The 17,019-nt window shown below is 49.3% G+C and overlaps 2 protein-coding genes across 2 annotated transcripts; both read right to left on the minus strand.

Annotated features, from left to right (window-relative positions):
• Positions 1-227: 227 nt before the first annotated feature.
• Positions 228-3,844, minus strand: LOC139049009 (uncharacterized). The gene is made up of 2 exons (XM_070524027.1): positions 2,241-3,844; positions 228-1,039 (listed from the first exon to the last, which is right to left on the minus strand). The coding sequence occupies exons 1-2, from the start codon at positions 3,639-3,641 to the stop codon at positions 731-733; spliced, it is 1,710 nt and encodes a 569-aa protein (XP_070380128.1). The 5' UTR covers positions 3,642-3,844; the 3' UTR covers positions 228-730.
• Positions 3,845-13,317: 9,473 nt separating this feature from the next.
• Positions 13,318-16,571, minus strand: LOC139049010 (uncharacterized). Its single transcript, XM_070524028.1, has 2 exons — positions 14,907-16,571; positions 13,318-13,781 (listed from the first exon to the last, which is right to left on the minus strand). The coding sequence occupies exons 1-2, from the start codon at positions 16,302-16,304 to the stop codon at positions 13,470-13,472; spliced, it is 1,710 nt and encodes a 569-aa protein (XP_070380129.1). The 5' UTR covers positions 16,305-16,571; the 3' UTR covers positions 13,318-13,469.
• Positions 16,572-17,019: the final 448 nt, after the last annotated feature.

Raw genomic sequence — 17,019 nt, forward strand, 5'->3', positions numbered from 1 at the left:
TTTACCGCGATTTCCTCTGGTAGCGCGTTAGCCGTTGTCTTTTACGGCAGGGCCAGCATAGGTGGCGCCACTGTCAAGGGCTCGAAAACCGGGGGTAAGGAGCGGAGGAGGAGCGAAGTAGTTTCCGCTAGTTTTGCAGATAGAGGGGAAGTTATGTTGACAGGCGTTTCGGCAGCGCCACCTGGGCACGCCGTCAGGCCACATTGTTCATTCCCTGCTGCATGAGAGAGAGAGAGAGAAACAACTTTATTTGCCACTGCAGGGTTTGAAGTTAGGCCAGGTAGGCCAAGTGTGGCTCCCAGGTGGGGGCGACGTCTTGGGCCCACGAGACGAGTGCAAGTTGTGTTTTCTTGTCTGCTCATGTCAGCAGCTGGTTACAACCCTCCTCGGAGGCAGCTGGCACTCATGATTGTGGTGGAGGGTTACCCTCGCATCGCCAGAGAATGTGTGTACTAAGTGCGACCACGGAGTGTTCGCCTGCTCCATGAAAGCGAGCAATTTTTGGCCCATGCGTTGCGAAAACACTGTCTCGCATCTAGCGCGATTTATTTAACGGGATGAAAAAACTTTAGTGCGAGTTCAGACACAGAGTGAAGAATGAAAAATAAACAAAGAATAAGGCATACATATTTGAAGATACAAAAGAAAAAAAGTAAATGATAAGCTGTGTAATTGTAGGCACATTGACGCGTATCTAAGTCATTATATTACGTCTCGGCCGTGCATTCATCTACAGGATCTCCTCGAAGTCGCGATTCAGCGGCTTGGCGAGTCCTATGAACGTGGCCGTCGAACAATAGATGAAGCAGGGATCGTCTCGAACCAGCACGCCACCGGTTGGAGCGCCAGCCTGCTTCACCCACGTGATCCGCTTCTCGATGCCGGCGTTAGAGCTTCGGTAGTGAACGTGTACAGACTTTATGTGAGGCTTCAGGCTGTCACTGAACGCCAGCACGGACACCTCGGCGACATTGTCCAGTGACGTCACCGCCGACAGAAGGCACAGGTACTGCAGGCTGGCGATGCGGGAGATGTTTTCCTGGAACGGAACGATGCCCGCAGGAAATCACGTTATCTTAATAACTAACTCGTACATCCAAAATTTTATTAAGGGCGTAGATGTCTCTTTAACTAGCACTCTGACGCCGAAAATATGATGTGAGGGAATGAGTTATAGACACATTCTTAATCCTTCTTTTAAGGCTGAAAATTATTTTACCGTGCACGCATTTGCCCTGGTTAGCTCATGACCCGAGCTAACCCTATTTTCTGTCGTGCTATTTTGCGCTGTTTCAGGTCAAGGAAAGATACAACATGCGAGTGCAACAAAGGCGAGCAGAGTCTGTAGGACGTCATCACGTAGCAATTTCAGTTGCCCTTATGTAAGCCCGCGATGTCTTTTTATGCGGTAAGTGTTAAAGAGAAGTTAAGCTATGGGAAATTGTACTAAGCAGCCTAAAGCATTTGAAGGCAGAAAATAGATTGCGTGTTATTGCAGAAAGCTATGATACGGATTGATGGCCTGTTCTGAGCGAAACAGTTAGCACTGGAAAGGAGCTTTCTTTGTTTAGGTTCATCCGCCGTTACAGGGCGACCGTGTCTTCCTGGCGTAAATACATAGTTACCTTGAATTTATCGCTATAAAGATACGCAGCCGCAGTAAACATAATGCAGAAGTACTTTGTTGCCGATTAGTTGGTGCATACTGAACAAGTAATGCGCCGCGCAGAATCTTTTTTTTTGCCGCTTCTCGAGCGAAAGTGTGCGCATGTCGTGTTATAGCGGCCGCAAAACTATTGTAGATGTTCCTGAATTTCCCAATTGTGCTAGCGATTACCTCACCTATATATTCGCTTCCTGTCGTTTCTAGCAACTAAACAGTTCATATATCTTATTTTGCTTTAGCGCCAGCTGAATAGGACCAACAAAGGCACGTCTGAAACACAGATTACTGTGTGTCAGATGTGCCTTTCTGTTGTCCTTGTTGAGCTTGCGCTACAACAAAATAGATATGCCGTACCAACAAGCTCCTACAGCTACACGCATCAACGAATGGTAGCACAGGCTGTGTCCCGCCTCTCCCTGCAACATTTTTCATGTATATTGCCCCCTACCTAACGCGCTGAGTAAACAAGTAAACGAGACAATTTCAATTCCGCCGCCTTTGACACGTTTAGAGTACGGATCTATCCTTAAGTATGCTCGTGGCACTGAAAGCCCGTAGCTCAAACCCGACTTACCAGCAGACACGCCTCGCCGAAGGGCAGGGCATCGTTCCGAAGCACGAGACAACTCAGCGAGCTGTTCCTGGCGAGCAGTTTTACCAAAGACGGGTAGTTTGGGTGCGAGTGACTAGGGCAGTCTGAGAGCCTCACTGAAACCGCTGGGCAGGCCTCGACGAACCAATGGAAGACACGGACAAGCACATCACTTAGAGTCAGCCTTGCAAGGGCATTGTGAAAGACGGGCACGCCGTCGTACATTTCCAACATGTCGTCGTGATCGAGGAGGAACTCACCCTCGCAGACGTCGCACCGGACTAAGCTGCCCCGCCTATCGAAGCGCACGTCCAGTTCTTTGAAGTCCGGGCAGTTCTGTGCTAGACGGCGCAGAGCTGACGGGCGTCGAAGCCCGCAAGGGGTCGCCGAGAGGGATTGCAGGTGCTCCAGCGAGCCGTCCTGGAGCAGTGCCGTCAAGTCGAGGTCCGGGCCGAAGTGGAACGCGCTTATGTTAAGCTCGACGAACTGCTGGAGCTTGGTCGATATGAGGTCGCGAAGACTGTCGTGGTACGCGGCGCCTGCCGTCGCGTAAACGCCATCGGAGGGCTGTGCTGGAAACAGCAGAAGACACAGTTGGCGCACGTTCGTCCAGGAGTGTTCAAGGCTGGCCAGGCGAATCCATTCTTCTGTGGTGCCTTCTGCGTGATGGACGGCAACCAGGACCAGCTGTTGCGGCAGAAGGAGGGGATCGTCGCAGCGGTCAACGAGATCTCGAAGTAGAACACAGTTCCACATTTTGCTCGACCTCCGGTAGCTAACGTTGGCACAGACGGCTGCGTAGCTCGTGAACTCTGATGGTTCGGGCGGCAGTTGTTGAAAGGAGGGTGGCACCTCGGAAGAAAACGCGAATGTTTCCAAACTCGCGCACTGTTGGAAAATGACGTTACACTCCAGGAGCGCTTTCAAGAAGGTTCCACGCGCGAAATGAATACGCAGCTCGTCGATTTTCGGGCAGAAGCGCAGGAGAGCCGAGAGGAGCTTGAAGTTCCGGTGTCCATTCACTTCGGCGTACATGCGGCGGAGATTAAGAGCCATGGCGTCTGGCATTTCCGAGGCGCGCTGCTGCAACTGCCTTATTTCCGACTCCACGTCCGTATCTGCCACGAGGGAGAACTCAACTTCCGCCAGATACGGAAGCCGTTCCAGCATTAAACCGAGCAGGTCACTCGGACGGAGCGGGCAGGCGACGCACCGCAAGTAATGGAGTCGCCTACATCTGCCGATGCGTCGAAGCAATACCACGGGTTTGAGAAGAATGCAATTTGCGAGGTCCAATTCGTGGATGGGCTCTCTCCACCTCGTAGTTCTTATCAGGTCGGCCAGTGAAGACGAACTTAGGCTGGGGCGCAGTCTCAGCGTCATTTCGGTGTTCCGGTGAGGTGTCTCGTTAGGGAAGCTGTTCACACTCGTCGATTATAGAGGCTCGAGGGGTGCGGCCAAACGGGCGGGTAAAGGCGACTGTGCTAACTGAGCGTTACGGGTGACTGTCCACACATGTTTGCTGCACACGTGATGCACTACGAGCGAGCAACGTGATGTCACGCGGGTGCGGTGGCGCTGTCATCACCCCCAACGCACGCAAAGGAAATATGTCAGCGAGATTAGCGAAGGCGTGGGCTACTCAAAAGGTGCGTGCACGTGTTCTACACCTTTACTCGGCAGAGATTTTGGTTCAAAGCGGCGAAGAGCGATTAAGAGTAGCCGAAGTGAGAATGTTGTTCGCTCGTTTCACCCTCTTCCGCGTGCCTGCTTGTTCACGGCATAAAGCTTAGATGCACGAACTCGCGGATATGATACGCTACACGAGATAAGGTTTTATTGAAGCAATGCATGTGTGGCTGCAGTACACCGGAGCCTGCTTGAAGCGATATAGCGTGTAACCTTATAAGTTAGAGGCTATAGCTTTCAGGTTACACTTACAAGTTACATACGGGCTTCGCTTACGTTAACCCGACAGTCAGAAAACCGGCCTGATCGAGGCTGACGTGACCGCGCGCAATTTTACATGATCTCGGTTGTGACAAGTCGTGAAGAGCGATGGCACGTAGCATAGTTCCGTGACATCAGGTCGTAGTAACTGGACTTCCTATTTCCGCAGCCGCCTGCAACAGCTCCAGTTTCATGGGTCGTGTCGTTATGATTAGGTTGTGCTCTTGTCTGCACAGCGCATAAATCGCGACGCCCCAGCGCTTCCGCGCAAGTATCAGCGCCGGCTGCCGCTCGACCAGTCCGCGTTTACATGCGCGCTGTTAACGGGTCGAGCTGGATCGACCTCGTGCAGTCGGGCCGACTCAGCCCGACTCGACGCTCGTTCAGGCCGACCGGGCAGAGTTGGCACGAGATCGATAGGCTAGTTACAGCCCGACAAGCCGACTCGACCTGATTATGTCGGGTACATGCAAAACGGGCCGATATATTAGCGCTTTGACGCTCATGCACGGTATACCACCGGCGCTATATCGTGCTTGAGCGCGTTTTTTCGTTGCTCAACGAAAGACATGTTGAGAACAATGTGACAGTGATAAGAGGATGCGACAACTCACTACTATTGTTTTTGTTTGAGCATGGTGGCAATTGTACAGAAGTCACATGACCAAAACTGGTAGCAGCAAAATTAGACAAAAAACAAAGCGACACAAATTTAAAGCATGAACGACTCATACACTTCGTCAACACGTGCGCTATTGACGTTCATGTTTTCGGAAAAGCGCGGCCTTCCAAAAATTCTATGTTCTGACAATTCATAGTCATGGATCGCGTGTTTACGCATCTGTATGTTTGGTGCAGTTTTCATGTGTTACTAATCTATTTCTGCTTGTTATCAAACGCGCAACATAACTTCACAGCTTTGGTGAGCCTGGTTCTCATGAGCCTGCCGCAAAACCCTATTTAAAAATAAATGTCGCTGTGTTACGTGCCGAAGCCCCGATACAATCATGAGGTACCTTGTAGTGAGAGGACCCAGAAATAATTTCGCCCACCTGGGTTTCTTTAAAGTGCGCATTTCATGGTACACGAGCGTTTTCTTGCGTCTCGCTTCCTATCCAAATACCGCGGCCATGGCAGCAGCGTACTATCCCGTACCCTCGAGCTTGGGAGCTCGTACAGCAGTGCTCTTTGCTGTGCGGACCTTTCCTAAATTTCTATGGCTTTTTCTTGTCCCCAAAGTACATGCCTATTTCATGGCTCTGCCCCCAACGTTCTTATTTTGTCGATATAGAGAGCCGGAGCCAACTCGTCGAAAACGACACCAGGCCTTTGAACTGGACGGTGCGGTAGCATCACGCGTAATTTCAACACGTTTATTCGATTCGACGAAGTTTATTTGCGCCTGCTCAACCTATTCACGGGGCGCAGCAAATGTGGGTAGCTAAGTGGAACGTTTGGGGAGGAACCGCGTTGTGAACCGGAACTTCAGGCAAAGGTCGTTCTTTTCTTTTTATTTCTTTGAGAAAATTCCACGACCATTCAGGGGTAGCTGCGCTGACGAGAGTCAACGACGTCTCTTAAGGCGATCGGTCGACGCGGGCCGAGTGTAATGTAATGTTATTACCTTGGGAACATTCCCATGTATATTCCCAGTGATGTAAAGGGCTCGCTTTATTGGCCTCATTTCTGGGGCCTACTGTCGGTATATTTATTAGCAGCCACTAATAGGCACGAAACACTGATATATTCACGTCAAAATCGGTATAGCAGCAGCACACACCGCGCGACTGTCGGTTTTAAATCTTCCATCATCTCCGTTTGTGATGCCTCCTCATGCTTCACCGAACCACTGGTCGAGGAAATTCAAGGTTGCATCACTAACATCCTCCACTAGCTCATGTGAAATCATAATTGGGTGACTTCAGTGCGTATTGCTTACTTAGAGACCCGGTTAATGGAGATTGCACGTGCCGCACAGTTAGGACAATTCACGTTCCCCAGTGATCTCACTCTACACACAAGAACCCTCGATTCGGGTAACTACATTTCAATCGCACGGTTGTCACAGCTGAACTCATGATACGCTATAATCTCCCTTGTGTTAGGCTCCTACGGCTGGGAGTGGTTCGTTAGCGATTTCGAAACTATGACCATCAAACTTCCAGTTCCTGGTCTTCAAAAAAAACAAACAAACAAACAAAGCCTCAACAGAAACGCCTTGGAAAACATGTGCCACGAAAAGTTCTGGAATCACTTATTCTTATTGCTTCCAAATGGCTTAACAACTTACCTTCATAGTCAAAAGAAGCTCAAGAGCTTGTCATATTATTTCTATATTATTCTAGAAAGACGCTTGCATGAAACTCATTTACGACCAGTTGTTCCACCAAGAGGTAGGTATATATTTTCCTTGTAGACGTCGAATTCAATGAATAGGCATGAGGGAAATGCGTAGACATAAATTTGAACAACCACAACAGAATGCTTACTCGGAGATTTCTAAGAAATTACTACAACGATTTCGCCACTTATAAAAGGCACACAGGTCTGTATAAGGTATCCTTCCCCAAGTGGATTTGCACATTGTTAGCAGTGAGCGAGTAAAATTTAATTTCGGAGACCAAGCTGTTGAAGCGCGAAGGTGGGCGGCCACCCTATTCCCGGTAGCCCAGACCGGTTCACCAGCCGTCGCTGGCTCTCATGACTTAGGCTAAGCAAAACATATTACGCCTCCGGTTGCAAACCTCATTCAGAAAGCAGCACACCACGCAACAACTTCCACCCCTTCTGGTTGCAGACGGTGGCTTAAGAACGATAGCCTGGTATACTCCGATAAGCTTTAAACCCCCCAAAATTGCCGTAGACAATCAATCCACTGGCAGTGGTCATCACACCTGGCTCGAGCAAGTAAAACCTACCCCTTATCACAATCCGAGTAGTGACTTACGAACTTTCAAATTTGTCGTAGACTTTCTTGAACTCAACAATGCACTTTAGACGCTCTCCCAGAGCCAACAAAATTGATAAAAGGCCCCGAACAATTATAGGAGGGTGGAAAAGGAATGTGCAATGGCTAGTACGTGAAACAAGAATTTTTTTAAACAATTAGTGCTAAAGTCATGACTTTTGCCATGCATGAATGTGTAGTTAGTAAGTCGATAAATACTGAATGGTAGCTTACAATGTGCTTTCTGGTTTATACATGGTTTTCTAAAAACAAAGAATGATTTAATATGGGTTTTATTTTTTACAGTACTTGGAATACGTGAATGCGCTATGCTCAGGGGTTCGACGGGCTCACTCTTTATATGGGAAAAACTCTCTTTCAAAATACCCGACATATTTTCTTCAAATATTTATTTACTGTTTTACCTGCGCTTCCCCGCTCGGTGGCCGAAGAGTTCGGAATATCTACTTTGCAAAACCTAACCGACCGCGCAATTCAGTCTCATCATACCAAACTATTGCAATGAGTTTCATTTATGTATGGAACAATTCTATAGCAATGTTTAAGTTCCCGTCGATATTACTTCCTAGACTCTAATACTATACTGCACCCTTAACTATGTGGTTTCACATCATATGAAGAGCGAGCTCCGTAAAAACGCTCTATCAATTGAAAGACAATAAATTTACTCACACTACTAAACTCTTTTCAGCTGATAGGTGTTTCTGACAGTGTTTGCCACCCCATAGAGCCTGTAGTCCATGAAGAACCGGTTGACAGGCATCTGTAACCTTCTCGAGTTCTTCGCAGGAAAAACCTGGTGAATGTCCACAAGCGCTACACTGCAACTATGTAGGGTACTTTCTTTCAACTTCTTGCGGTACAGCTTGCAAGTTTTGACTACCGTAACTAAAAGAAACCTATGTGCTTGTCGAAGTTTTCAGGCAGAGGCGCTCAGGATGTGTCTAGGTCTTCCTCGAAGTGCGTCAAGGGCGGCATCTATTGCAATCGCCAGAGAAGAGCTCATCAAGGCCCACATCACAGTTGAATCACTAAGCGGGCACGTAAAGCACATTTCTGCCACTGCTTGCCCCCATCTAGCCTCTCTACGTGCGTATTGACCGCGTGCCTCGTTCTGCCGGACGGTATCCGGACATCGTGAGGCAATAACATCTTGATTCACACCTTCCGCGAGACGTTTGACTTCATATTGGTGTCTCATTCACAGAAAGATCAACCTGACAATACCTGGCGTCCGAAAAATAGCAGATATTTCATAAGCGGCTCTTATACAGCTTACCTTACTTTTATTAAATGAGACGTATGGGTATCACATTCGCATGTACTCTGACGACTCGGTTCGGCCGAAAAGCTGTACCGCAGCTGTCGCCATTCCAGCAAAAGCCACCACTGTCAATTTCAAGATGTCTCACTTGATAACATCGACGGCAGCACAACTCGAAGCGCTTAGGGTCGCAGTGCGTTTTGTTAATGAGGAACCAGCACTCAAATGGTCGACTTTCTGCGGCTGAAAGACGTCACTACATTGCTTAATCTCAGCCTTACGGTGCGGTTCGCTCGACCATTTGGTATTTGAAATCACAGTGGGCATACACCACCTTACAAAGAAAGGACATCAGATAGTGTATCAGAGGCTGCCAAGTCACTGCGGTATCATGCGCAAGGAATGTGCGGATCAGGCTGATCGTTCAGCTCACGCACAAGACGACTGCCTATCGATACCGGTGTCTAGGACTGATGCTGCAAGGGTGATCCGCCTAATTGCACGACAGTGTACTATATCAGAGTGGAATGAACCACATGAATGGATGCCCGTTTATACACCCCGGATCCAAGCTTAAGCATCCGGCTTCCACCAAGACTTCCTCGAAGAGATGTGACCCTTTTGTGTAGGCTATATTTGGGCGTCTTGTTTTCCAATTCCTACGCGTTCCGCATAGGGATGGCCGACATCGCCGCAAAGTGGCGATTGCACCGACGCTGGAACGATTCGTCGTGTTCTTTGTCAGGGCCCACCGTACAGCGTGTCGAGACAACCGCTTTCTGTCGGGCTGAACCGCTTGGATGACCAGTCTGTTTCGGAAAAAAAAGGATTCTGAAACATCGACGCGACTTGAGATCGCATCAGAAGTGACCCCGTTTGCTCCTGATCTCCTCCGATTTCTCCCTTTCTCTTAACGTTTCCCCTAACATTTTACGGCGAAGCTGTATGCCTCTAGCCCTCAAGAAAATATTCTTGTTGGAAGCAAAAAACTGCCCTGACGACGACTGAACCCGGAGAAATTGCAATACCGAGCCGACCCGCGGCGGAGGTGAAGCAGGCGTTAAGCACTCCCCATACCTGGGCAGATCCACAAAATAGTGCAATACGAGCCTGACCCGCGGCGGAAGTGAAGCAGGCGTTAAATACGTTGGCCTATACTTAAGAAAGTGCAATACCGGCCCATCCTGCGGCGAAGGTGAAGGAGGCGTTAAGCGTCCCCCTTCCTGGGCGTATGCAGAAAATAATGCAATACCAGCCCGACCCGCAGCGGAGGTGAAGCAAGCGTTAAGCACCCCTCATACGTTGGCCGATCCCGAAGAAAGTCCAATACTGGAACGACCCGCGGTGCGGGTGAAGCAGGCGTTGAGCACTCCGCATACGCGAGCCTATCACCAAGATAATGCAAAGCCGCGCCGACCCGCGGCTTTGAAGCAGGCATTAAGTACTCCCAATACGTGGGCCGATCCCGAAGATAGTGAAATGCCAGACCGACCCGCGGCGGAGGTGCAGTTCGCCATTAAGGCGCCCACATACACAGCTTCGCTGGAAGGCCACTGAGATTTTTTTTAGTTCCGTTGCCCTTCGCGTGGTCCTTGGCTTGTTCTCGAGCTTCTTTGTTTCCCTCCAAGTTTCTGGCCCATATGTTAGCGCTTCTAGAATGCAATGGTTGTGAACTTTTCTTTTAAATGACAGTGGTAAGTTAAATATTTGTGCAGTATGACAACGAATGGCTTGTTTACGATATTTGATACATGTTTTGACTGTAATATTTTGGGGTCTGGTCTATTGAGAAAATCGTAAGTGATAAGCTTGTGTTACACAAAGGAAAGTATTCACTCACGTCTTGACCACCGTGATAATAACTAATGTAAAAAACAGGAATAGCAAATCACCTGATACATTTAATAGAGTATAGTGCTCATCAAACAGGGGTTGAGGGCAGTGCTACACCACCGCACGTCGTTCTGATGGTGTCCAACAATGGTGAGATATAACAGTGGTGCATATGGTGCAACTAAGGTGCATATAACAAGTTTCTGTGCCTATGTTGAGAGAAACAATTTGTAGGAAAGGGTGTGGTGCAGCGCGGAGCAGGACAAGGGACAAAGAACAACAACGACAACCTCTTGTCCTTGTTGTTCGATGTCCCTTGGCCCGCTTCGCACTGCATCACATAGTCATACGGTAATCCCACTATCCCAAACCATCCCTCTAAGTTAGAATTTGTGGGTTTCCTGAGGCAAGCCATTGTTACTCAACGGCGGATAACCATTGTGACATCTTTCATCTGTTCGTCCAGGAACTGGATCGTTTGCGCAAGGACCGCGTTTCTCCTGCACTAGAATGCTTCAGAAGAGGGTCCGCTTGAATCTGTCTTTCTCCCTGTAGACTGCAAGAGCAGCATTGGTCCCCTTATACATATAGTGTTCGACAACTTCGAATTGCGAAGTCTCGAGTCCAATACAACGTGAATAGTTAGGACTCTTCCAATCGTATGGGATGGCTTGTACTGACGTCTGCCTAGCCGCCATATTGGAATAACGGCATGGCGGGAAGCTGCGCGCGTGGCGGCATGTAGGAATTTAGAATAATCACATGCACACTCCGAATTTTCGGTGTTGCGTTTCTGCGGCTAACAATTCAATTCGCTGCGGTGTACATGGAAAGTTCTGATTAAGTGTTCTTTGACGAACATCCCTGGAAGGGAACGTGCGTGTCTCCGCAATGGATAAAAACGTACTCTATCAACTCTACTCTTCGGCCGAGTGCACTGCGCAACCTCTCGAACACAGTGTTCGCGGTGGGCATACAGCTTTGCTTCCTGCTCTACTGCATTCACAGCAGCGCTTTCGTGCATCGCCTTCGAGATTCGCCACCCGATCTCGGAGGTCGTGCTTCGCGCGTTCGTACTACCCGAAACCGACAAGCCCGACACGGAGGGATCTGTGTACCGGCGTTTCCGCAGTGCCACCTGGACATTCTGGCACGCCCACTGTACGTTCCCCGCCGCAAATGACATTTGAGAAAACAAGAGAAATTAGCAAGTTTTCAGCACCAAGTGTCAGCTTTAGAGGGCTGACCAATTTAGGATTGTTTGAGCGCGGTCAAGAGTGGCACCCTTGATAGCCACGCAGGTACACAATCTTGTGCTTTCTTAATTTGCACAAATCTCGACATGCATTCTCGGAAAAGCATTCGTGCAGGCCGAGCAACCCAATCGCAGTGACACCCCGCCATACGAGCGCGCCGTAGACAGCAGTGAAGGCCAACTAGCATAATAAGGTCAAACGGCAGTCCATCATCGTTTTTTATGATAAATATTTAATACCCTGTGGATCGGAAGGAAAGTCGTTTTTTATAGTCATCTGCAGTACATACCAAAAGAAGACACCCACCCAACAATCTAGAAATACATGATCTATAGTTTCGGGTTTCTTACAGATCAAGCAATGCGAGCCCCGGGGTAAGAAAAAAACCACGATCTCTTAAAAAGGTTTTGATATTCAACGTACCCGTGTGAAGCTTAAAAAATGGCTGTGGCTTAGGTAAGGTTAAGCCCAGGATGTGAAGCATACTAGCCTTTATTTTAGTTGTTGAACCACTGTTTAGCCTGGTGAACTGCTGTTGCTTGGCTATATTTGGTTCGGCTAGACGAAGAAACAACTCATGCATTACTTCTTCGCCTTCAAGAGTGGAACGCGACAGCGTTCCCGTCGACCCGCCAAGGGGTGTAAGACAATGGGCTACAGGGCAGCGACTACGCGCCCCGCATTGGACGCGGTGAGCGTCGAGCAAAGCAGCGTTCGGCGCGGCAACGAAATGTGCGCCTGAGCAAGAGACGCACGCCTTAGAAACAGCTCGTTTCTAAGGCAACACCGCATTCACTAGAGGCGCTTTTGTACCGCTTTGAAGCATCGTACTCGTGGCTCAGTGGTAGCGTCTCCGTCCCACACTCCGGAGACCCTGGTTCGATTCCCACCCAGCCCGTCTTGCAAGAGTTGAGCCAAAGCCACTTCTCCTCTGTCGTGACGTCACGGTGTCACGTGATTTCATGGCGACACCGCCGCGCCTGAGGAGCTGGGTTGAGCTCTCGTAATATGCTTCGCATAAAAAGAAAGACTTGGTCTCTGGCGTTACTTGCATTCTTTTTATCCTCTTAAGCACGTCTTGCCCCTGGCCTCCGCTGTATATGGACCTGTACATTGACACAGCGAGAACTACATGGCATACATCTTTGTACAATGTTTTACGTTTCACTGAAAAAAGGTACTCATTTGAAGATCTAACGGACAAAGACCGTACACTTAAAATAACTTAAAGAAATCCGCAAACAGGACCGCTCATATTGTCTGTACAGACTACATAGCCAGGTAACGCGCTCCTTAGCCTCACTTGGCACACCGTGCGCAAGAAAGGATCGCTTAAGTCGCGGAAAAATAAAAACCCGTTTACAATCTGTCGTGTAAATAGCTGTGTCAGACCCATACCTCTAACTCATCTGAACAAATTCCTTGGACTGCATCCTTCCCAATTTGAAGCCCACACAAATACTGCGAATACTCGGTGTAACTTCTGTATATTTACCCTTGAACAATGCAATACCTGCATTACATACCATGGTTTTGCGACAAAAAATAGATTGCGAACTGTAGTTCTTGCAAACATGGAAAGGTGTCCACCTTTCCACTGTCCACCTTTCCATGTCATTTGTTGTTTCATGTAAAAGTACAAAACAGGCAATACAAACAAACAAACAAAAAAACGTTCCCCGCCGCATGAAAGCGAGCATATTTGGCTCATTCGGTCCTGAACCATTGTCCCTCGTATAGCGCGATTTACTTAACGGGTTTAAAAAGCATTGCAGGGTCCCTTTAGCGCGAATTCAGACACTCGGTGAGATAAAAAAATAAACAATAGATAAGGCATGCTTACTCGAAGATACGTATGAAAAAAAATCAAATGATAAGCTGTATCACTGTAGGCACATTTACGCGTATATATGAGACATTATTACGTCTCGACCGTGCCTTCAATAAATGATCTCTTTGCAGCCACGATTCAGTGGCTTGGCGAGTCCTATGAACGTAGCCGTCGAACAATGGAGGAAGCAGGGACCGTCTTGAACCAGGACGCCACCGGTTGGAGCGCCACCCCGCCTAATCCACGTGATCCGCTTCTCGGTGCCGTCGGTAGAGTTTCGGTAGTGAACGCGCACGCCCTTTATGCGAGGCTTCAGGCGATAACTGAACGCCAGCAGGGACACCTCGGCGTCATTGTCCTGTAATGGCGCCGCTGACAGAAGGCACAAGTACTGCAGGGTGGCGATGCGGGAGATGTTTTCCTGGAACGGAACGATGCCCGCAGGAAATTATATTCTTAAATAATTTAGATCTGCAGACATTTAGTAAGGGCGCAAGTGCCTTTATGTCACACTCTTACGGCGAAAAAAATCATGCAAGGGTCTGAGTCAGAGGCATGTACATGCTTAATCCTTTCTTTTTGGGTGCTAATTATTTTACAATACACGCGTTTGGGCTTGTTAGTTCATGACCTGAGCAGATGTATCAGGAAATAACAAGATGTGTGTCATTACCTTTTTTTTTTCCTGTAGTATTGCGCTGTTTCAGCTCCAGGAACGACGCAACATGCGAGTGCACCAAGGGAAGGCCTGAGCTTAGGACGTCTTCCCGAAGCAATTTCCGTTGCCCGTATCTAAGCCTTTGATTTCCTTGTTTGCGGTAAACCTTATCAAGGGAAATTAGGTTGTCAGAAATTGTGCTAAACACCGAAAGGATTTGAAGGGACCAAATCGGTTGTGTGTTACTGCAGGAACTTATTGTTGCGATCGGTTGCCTGTTCTGAGCTAAACTGGCTCTGGGAAGCATTACTTTTTTATCATTTTTTCTGCCGTTCGAGGGCTACAGTGTCCGTTACCGTAATAATATAGTTACCTTGAGCATTTATCTCATGAAAGATACGCAACCGCAGTGAACATAATCCAGAAGTACTTTCTTGCGGGCTAGTTGGTTCATACAGAACAACTAATGGAAACTAAAGGAAATTGTGCGCATGTCGTGTCAAAATGGTTACAAAACTGCTGTCGATGTTTGCGCATTTCCGGGCAGCGCAAGCTTAACAAATACAACAGAAAGGGACATCGGACTCACACAGAGCTGTGCGCGTCAGATGTGCTTTTCCGTTCTCTTTGTTCAGCTTGCGCTACAACAAAATAAGATATGTCATACCAACGTACCCCTGTAGCTATCCTTATCGACAAGTGTTAGTTTGTGCACTATCCTACCTCTCCTGCCGCCATTTTTCACGTGTTCTGCGCAGCACGTAACTCACTGGGGAAATGAATAAACGAGGAAATTTCAGTTCCTGCGCCATTCGACACGTTTAGAGCACGGAACCATCCTTAAATATGCTCGTGGCACTGAAAGCACGTAGCGGAAACCCGACTCACCCGTAGACACGCCTCGCCGAAGGGCAGGGCATCGTGGCGAAGCACGAGACAAATCAGCGAGTTGTTTCTGGCGAGCAGGTAACCCAAAGACGGGTAGTCAGGGAGCGACGGATTGGGGCAGTCTGACAGCCGCACCGAAACCGCTGGACAGGTCTGGATGAACCAAAGGGCGATACGGCCATGCACGTCATTCAGAGTCAGCCTGACAAGCGCATTGTGAAACACGGGGGCCCCGTCTTGCATTTGCGGGATGTCTTCGGGATTGAGGAAGAACTCACCCTCGCAGACGGCGCACCGAACGAAGCTGCCCCTCCTATCTATGCGCACGTCCAGTTCTTTGAAGTCGGGACAGTTTTGCGCCAGACGGCGCAGAGCTGCAGGGCGGCGAAGGCCGCAGGGGGTCGCGGAGAGGGATCGCAGATGCCGCAGCGAGCCGTCCTGGAGCAGTGCCGTCAAGTCAAGGTCGGGGCCGAAGTGGAACGCGCTTATGTTAAGCTCGACTAGTTGCTTGAGCTTGACGGAGATGAAGTCGCGAAGACTGTCGCGGTACGCGGCGCCAGCCGTCGCGTAAACGCCATCGGAGGGCTGTGCCGGAAATAGCAGAAGGCAGAGTTGTCGCACGTTCGTCCAGAAGTGTCCAAAGCCGGCCAGGCTAAACCATTCCGGCGTGAAGCCTTCTGCGTGGTGGACGGCAACCAGGACGAACTGTTGCGGCAAATGGACGGGATTTGTGTACCCGACAGCGAGATCCCGGAGTAGGACACAGTTCCACATGTTGCTCGACCTCTGGTAGCTGACGTTGGCACAGATGGCCGCGCAGCTCGTGAAGTCCAGTGGTGTGGACGGCAGGCGTTGATTGGAGGCTGGCACCTCTGAAGAGAACGTGAATGTTTCCAAATTGACGCCCTGTCCGAGGATGGCGTTACATTCCAGGAGCGCGTTCATGAAGTTTCCGCGCAAGAAATGAACACGCAGCTCGTCCAGGTACGGGCAGTAGCTCAGGAGCGCCGAGAGGAGCTTGAAGTTGAGGTCGCCGCTCACTTCGGCGTACATGCGGCGGAGACTGACAGCAAGGATGCCTGGCACTTGCGACGCTGTGCTGTGCTGCTCCATTATTTCCGAGTCCACGTCCGTCTCAGCCACAAGGGAGAACTCAACTTCCTCCAGATACGGAGGCCGGTTTAGCATTAAATCGAGCAGGGCGCTCGGCCTGAGTGGGCAGGCGACGCACCGCAAGTATTGGAGTCCCGTACATTTGCCGATGTGTAGAGGCAATTCGCTGGGTTCGAGAAGAATGCAATTTGTGAAGTCCAGTGAGCGGATAGTCCACACATATTTCACAGCTTCTAGCTTCTCGACCAGAAAAGACAGCCCTTGGTGGGCTAGTAGCACCACCATTACTTCGGTGTCCCTGTGCCGGTGTGTCTTTAGTGGAGGGCTTCACGCTGGGCGAATTATAAAGGCTCGAGTGGCGCGGCCCGACGAATGGGGAAAGGCCATGGTTCTATTCGAGGGTTACGCACGACTTTTGACAAATGTTTGTTGCGCACATGATACACTACGGGCCAGCAACGTGACGTCAGAGAGGTGCGGTGGCGCTGGCGTCAGTCCCAAGGCTTGGAGAAGAAATATTTCCTCGAGATTTGCGAAGGCGTGCGTTACCCGGAAGGTGCTCGAACGAGTTTTCCATGTTTACTCCGCAGAGATAATTATTCAAATCGGCGAACAGCTACGAAGAGCAGTAGAAGTGACAAAGCTATTCGTTCGTTTCACCCTCTTCTGTGTGCCTGCTTGTTCACAGCATGCAGTTACAGATGTATGAACCCGTGGATGTGATACCCTACACGAGATAAGATTTTAGCGAAGGAATGCATGTGTGGCTGGAATACACCGGACCCAGCTTGAAGCGATAATCTGTGCACATTTATTGTGCACACAGGTTAGAAGCTTTAGGCGACAGGTTACACTTACGGGTAACCCTTACATATGGTTTACAGGCTATACTTACGTGAAGCCGTCAGTCAGCAAATCGGGCTGAATGAGCATGACGTGACCGCGCGCCCTTTTACATGAACTCGCATCTGACAGGCCGCGATCAACGGCGGCACGCAGC

The sequence above is a fragment of the Dermacentor albipictus genome, chromosome 8, assembly GCF_038994185.2.
Source record: "Dermacentor albipictus isolate Rhodes 1998 colony chromosome 8, USDA_Dalb.pri_finalv2, whole genome shotgun sequence".
Lineage (NCBI taxonomy): Eukaryota > Metazoa > Arthropoda > Arachnida > Ixodida > Ixodidae > Dermacentor > Dermacentor albipictus.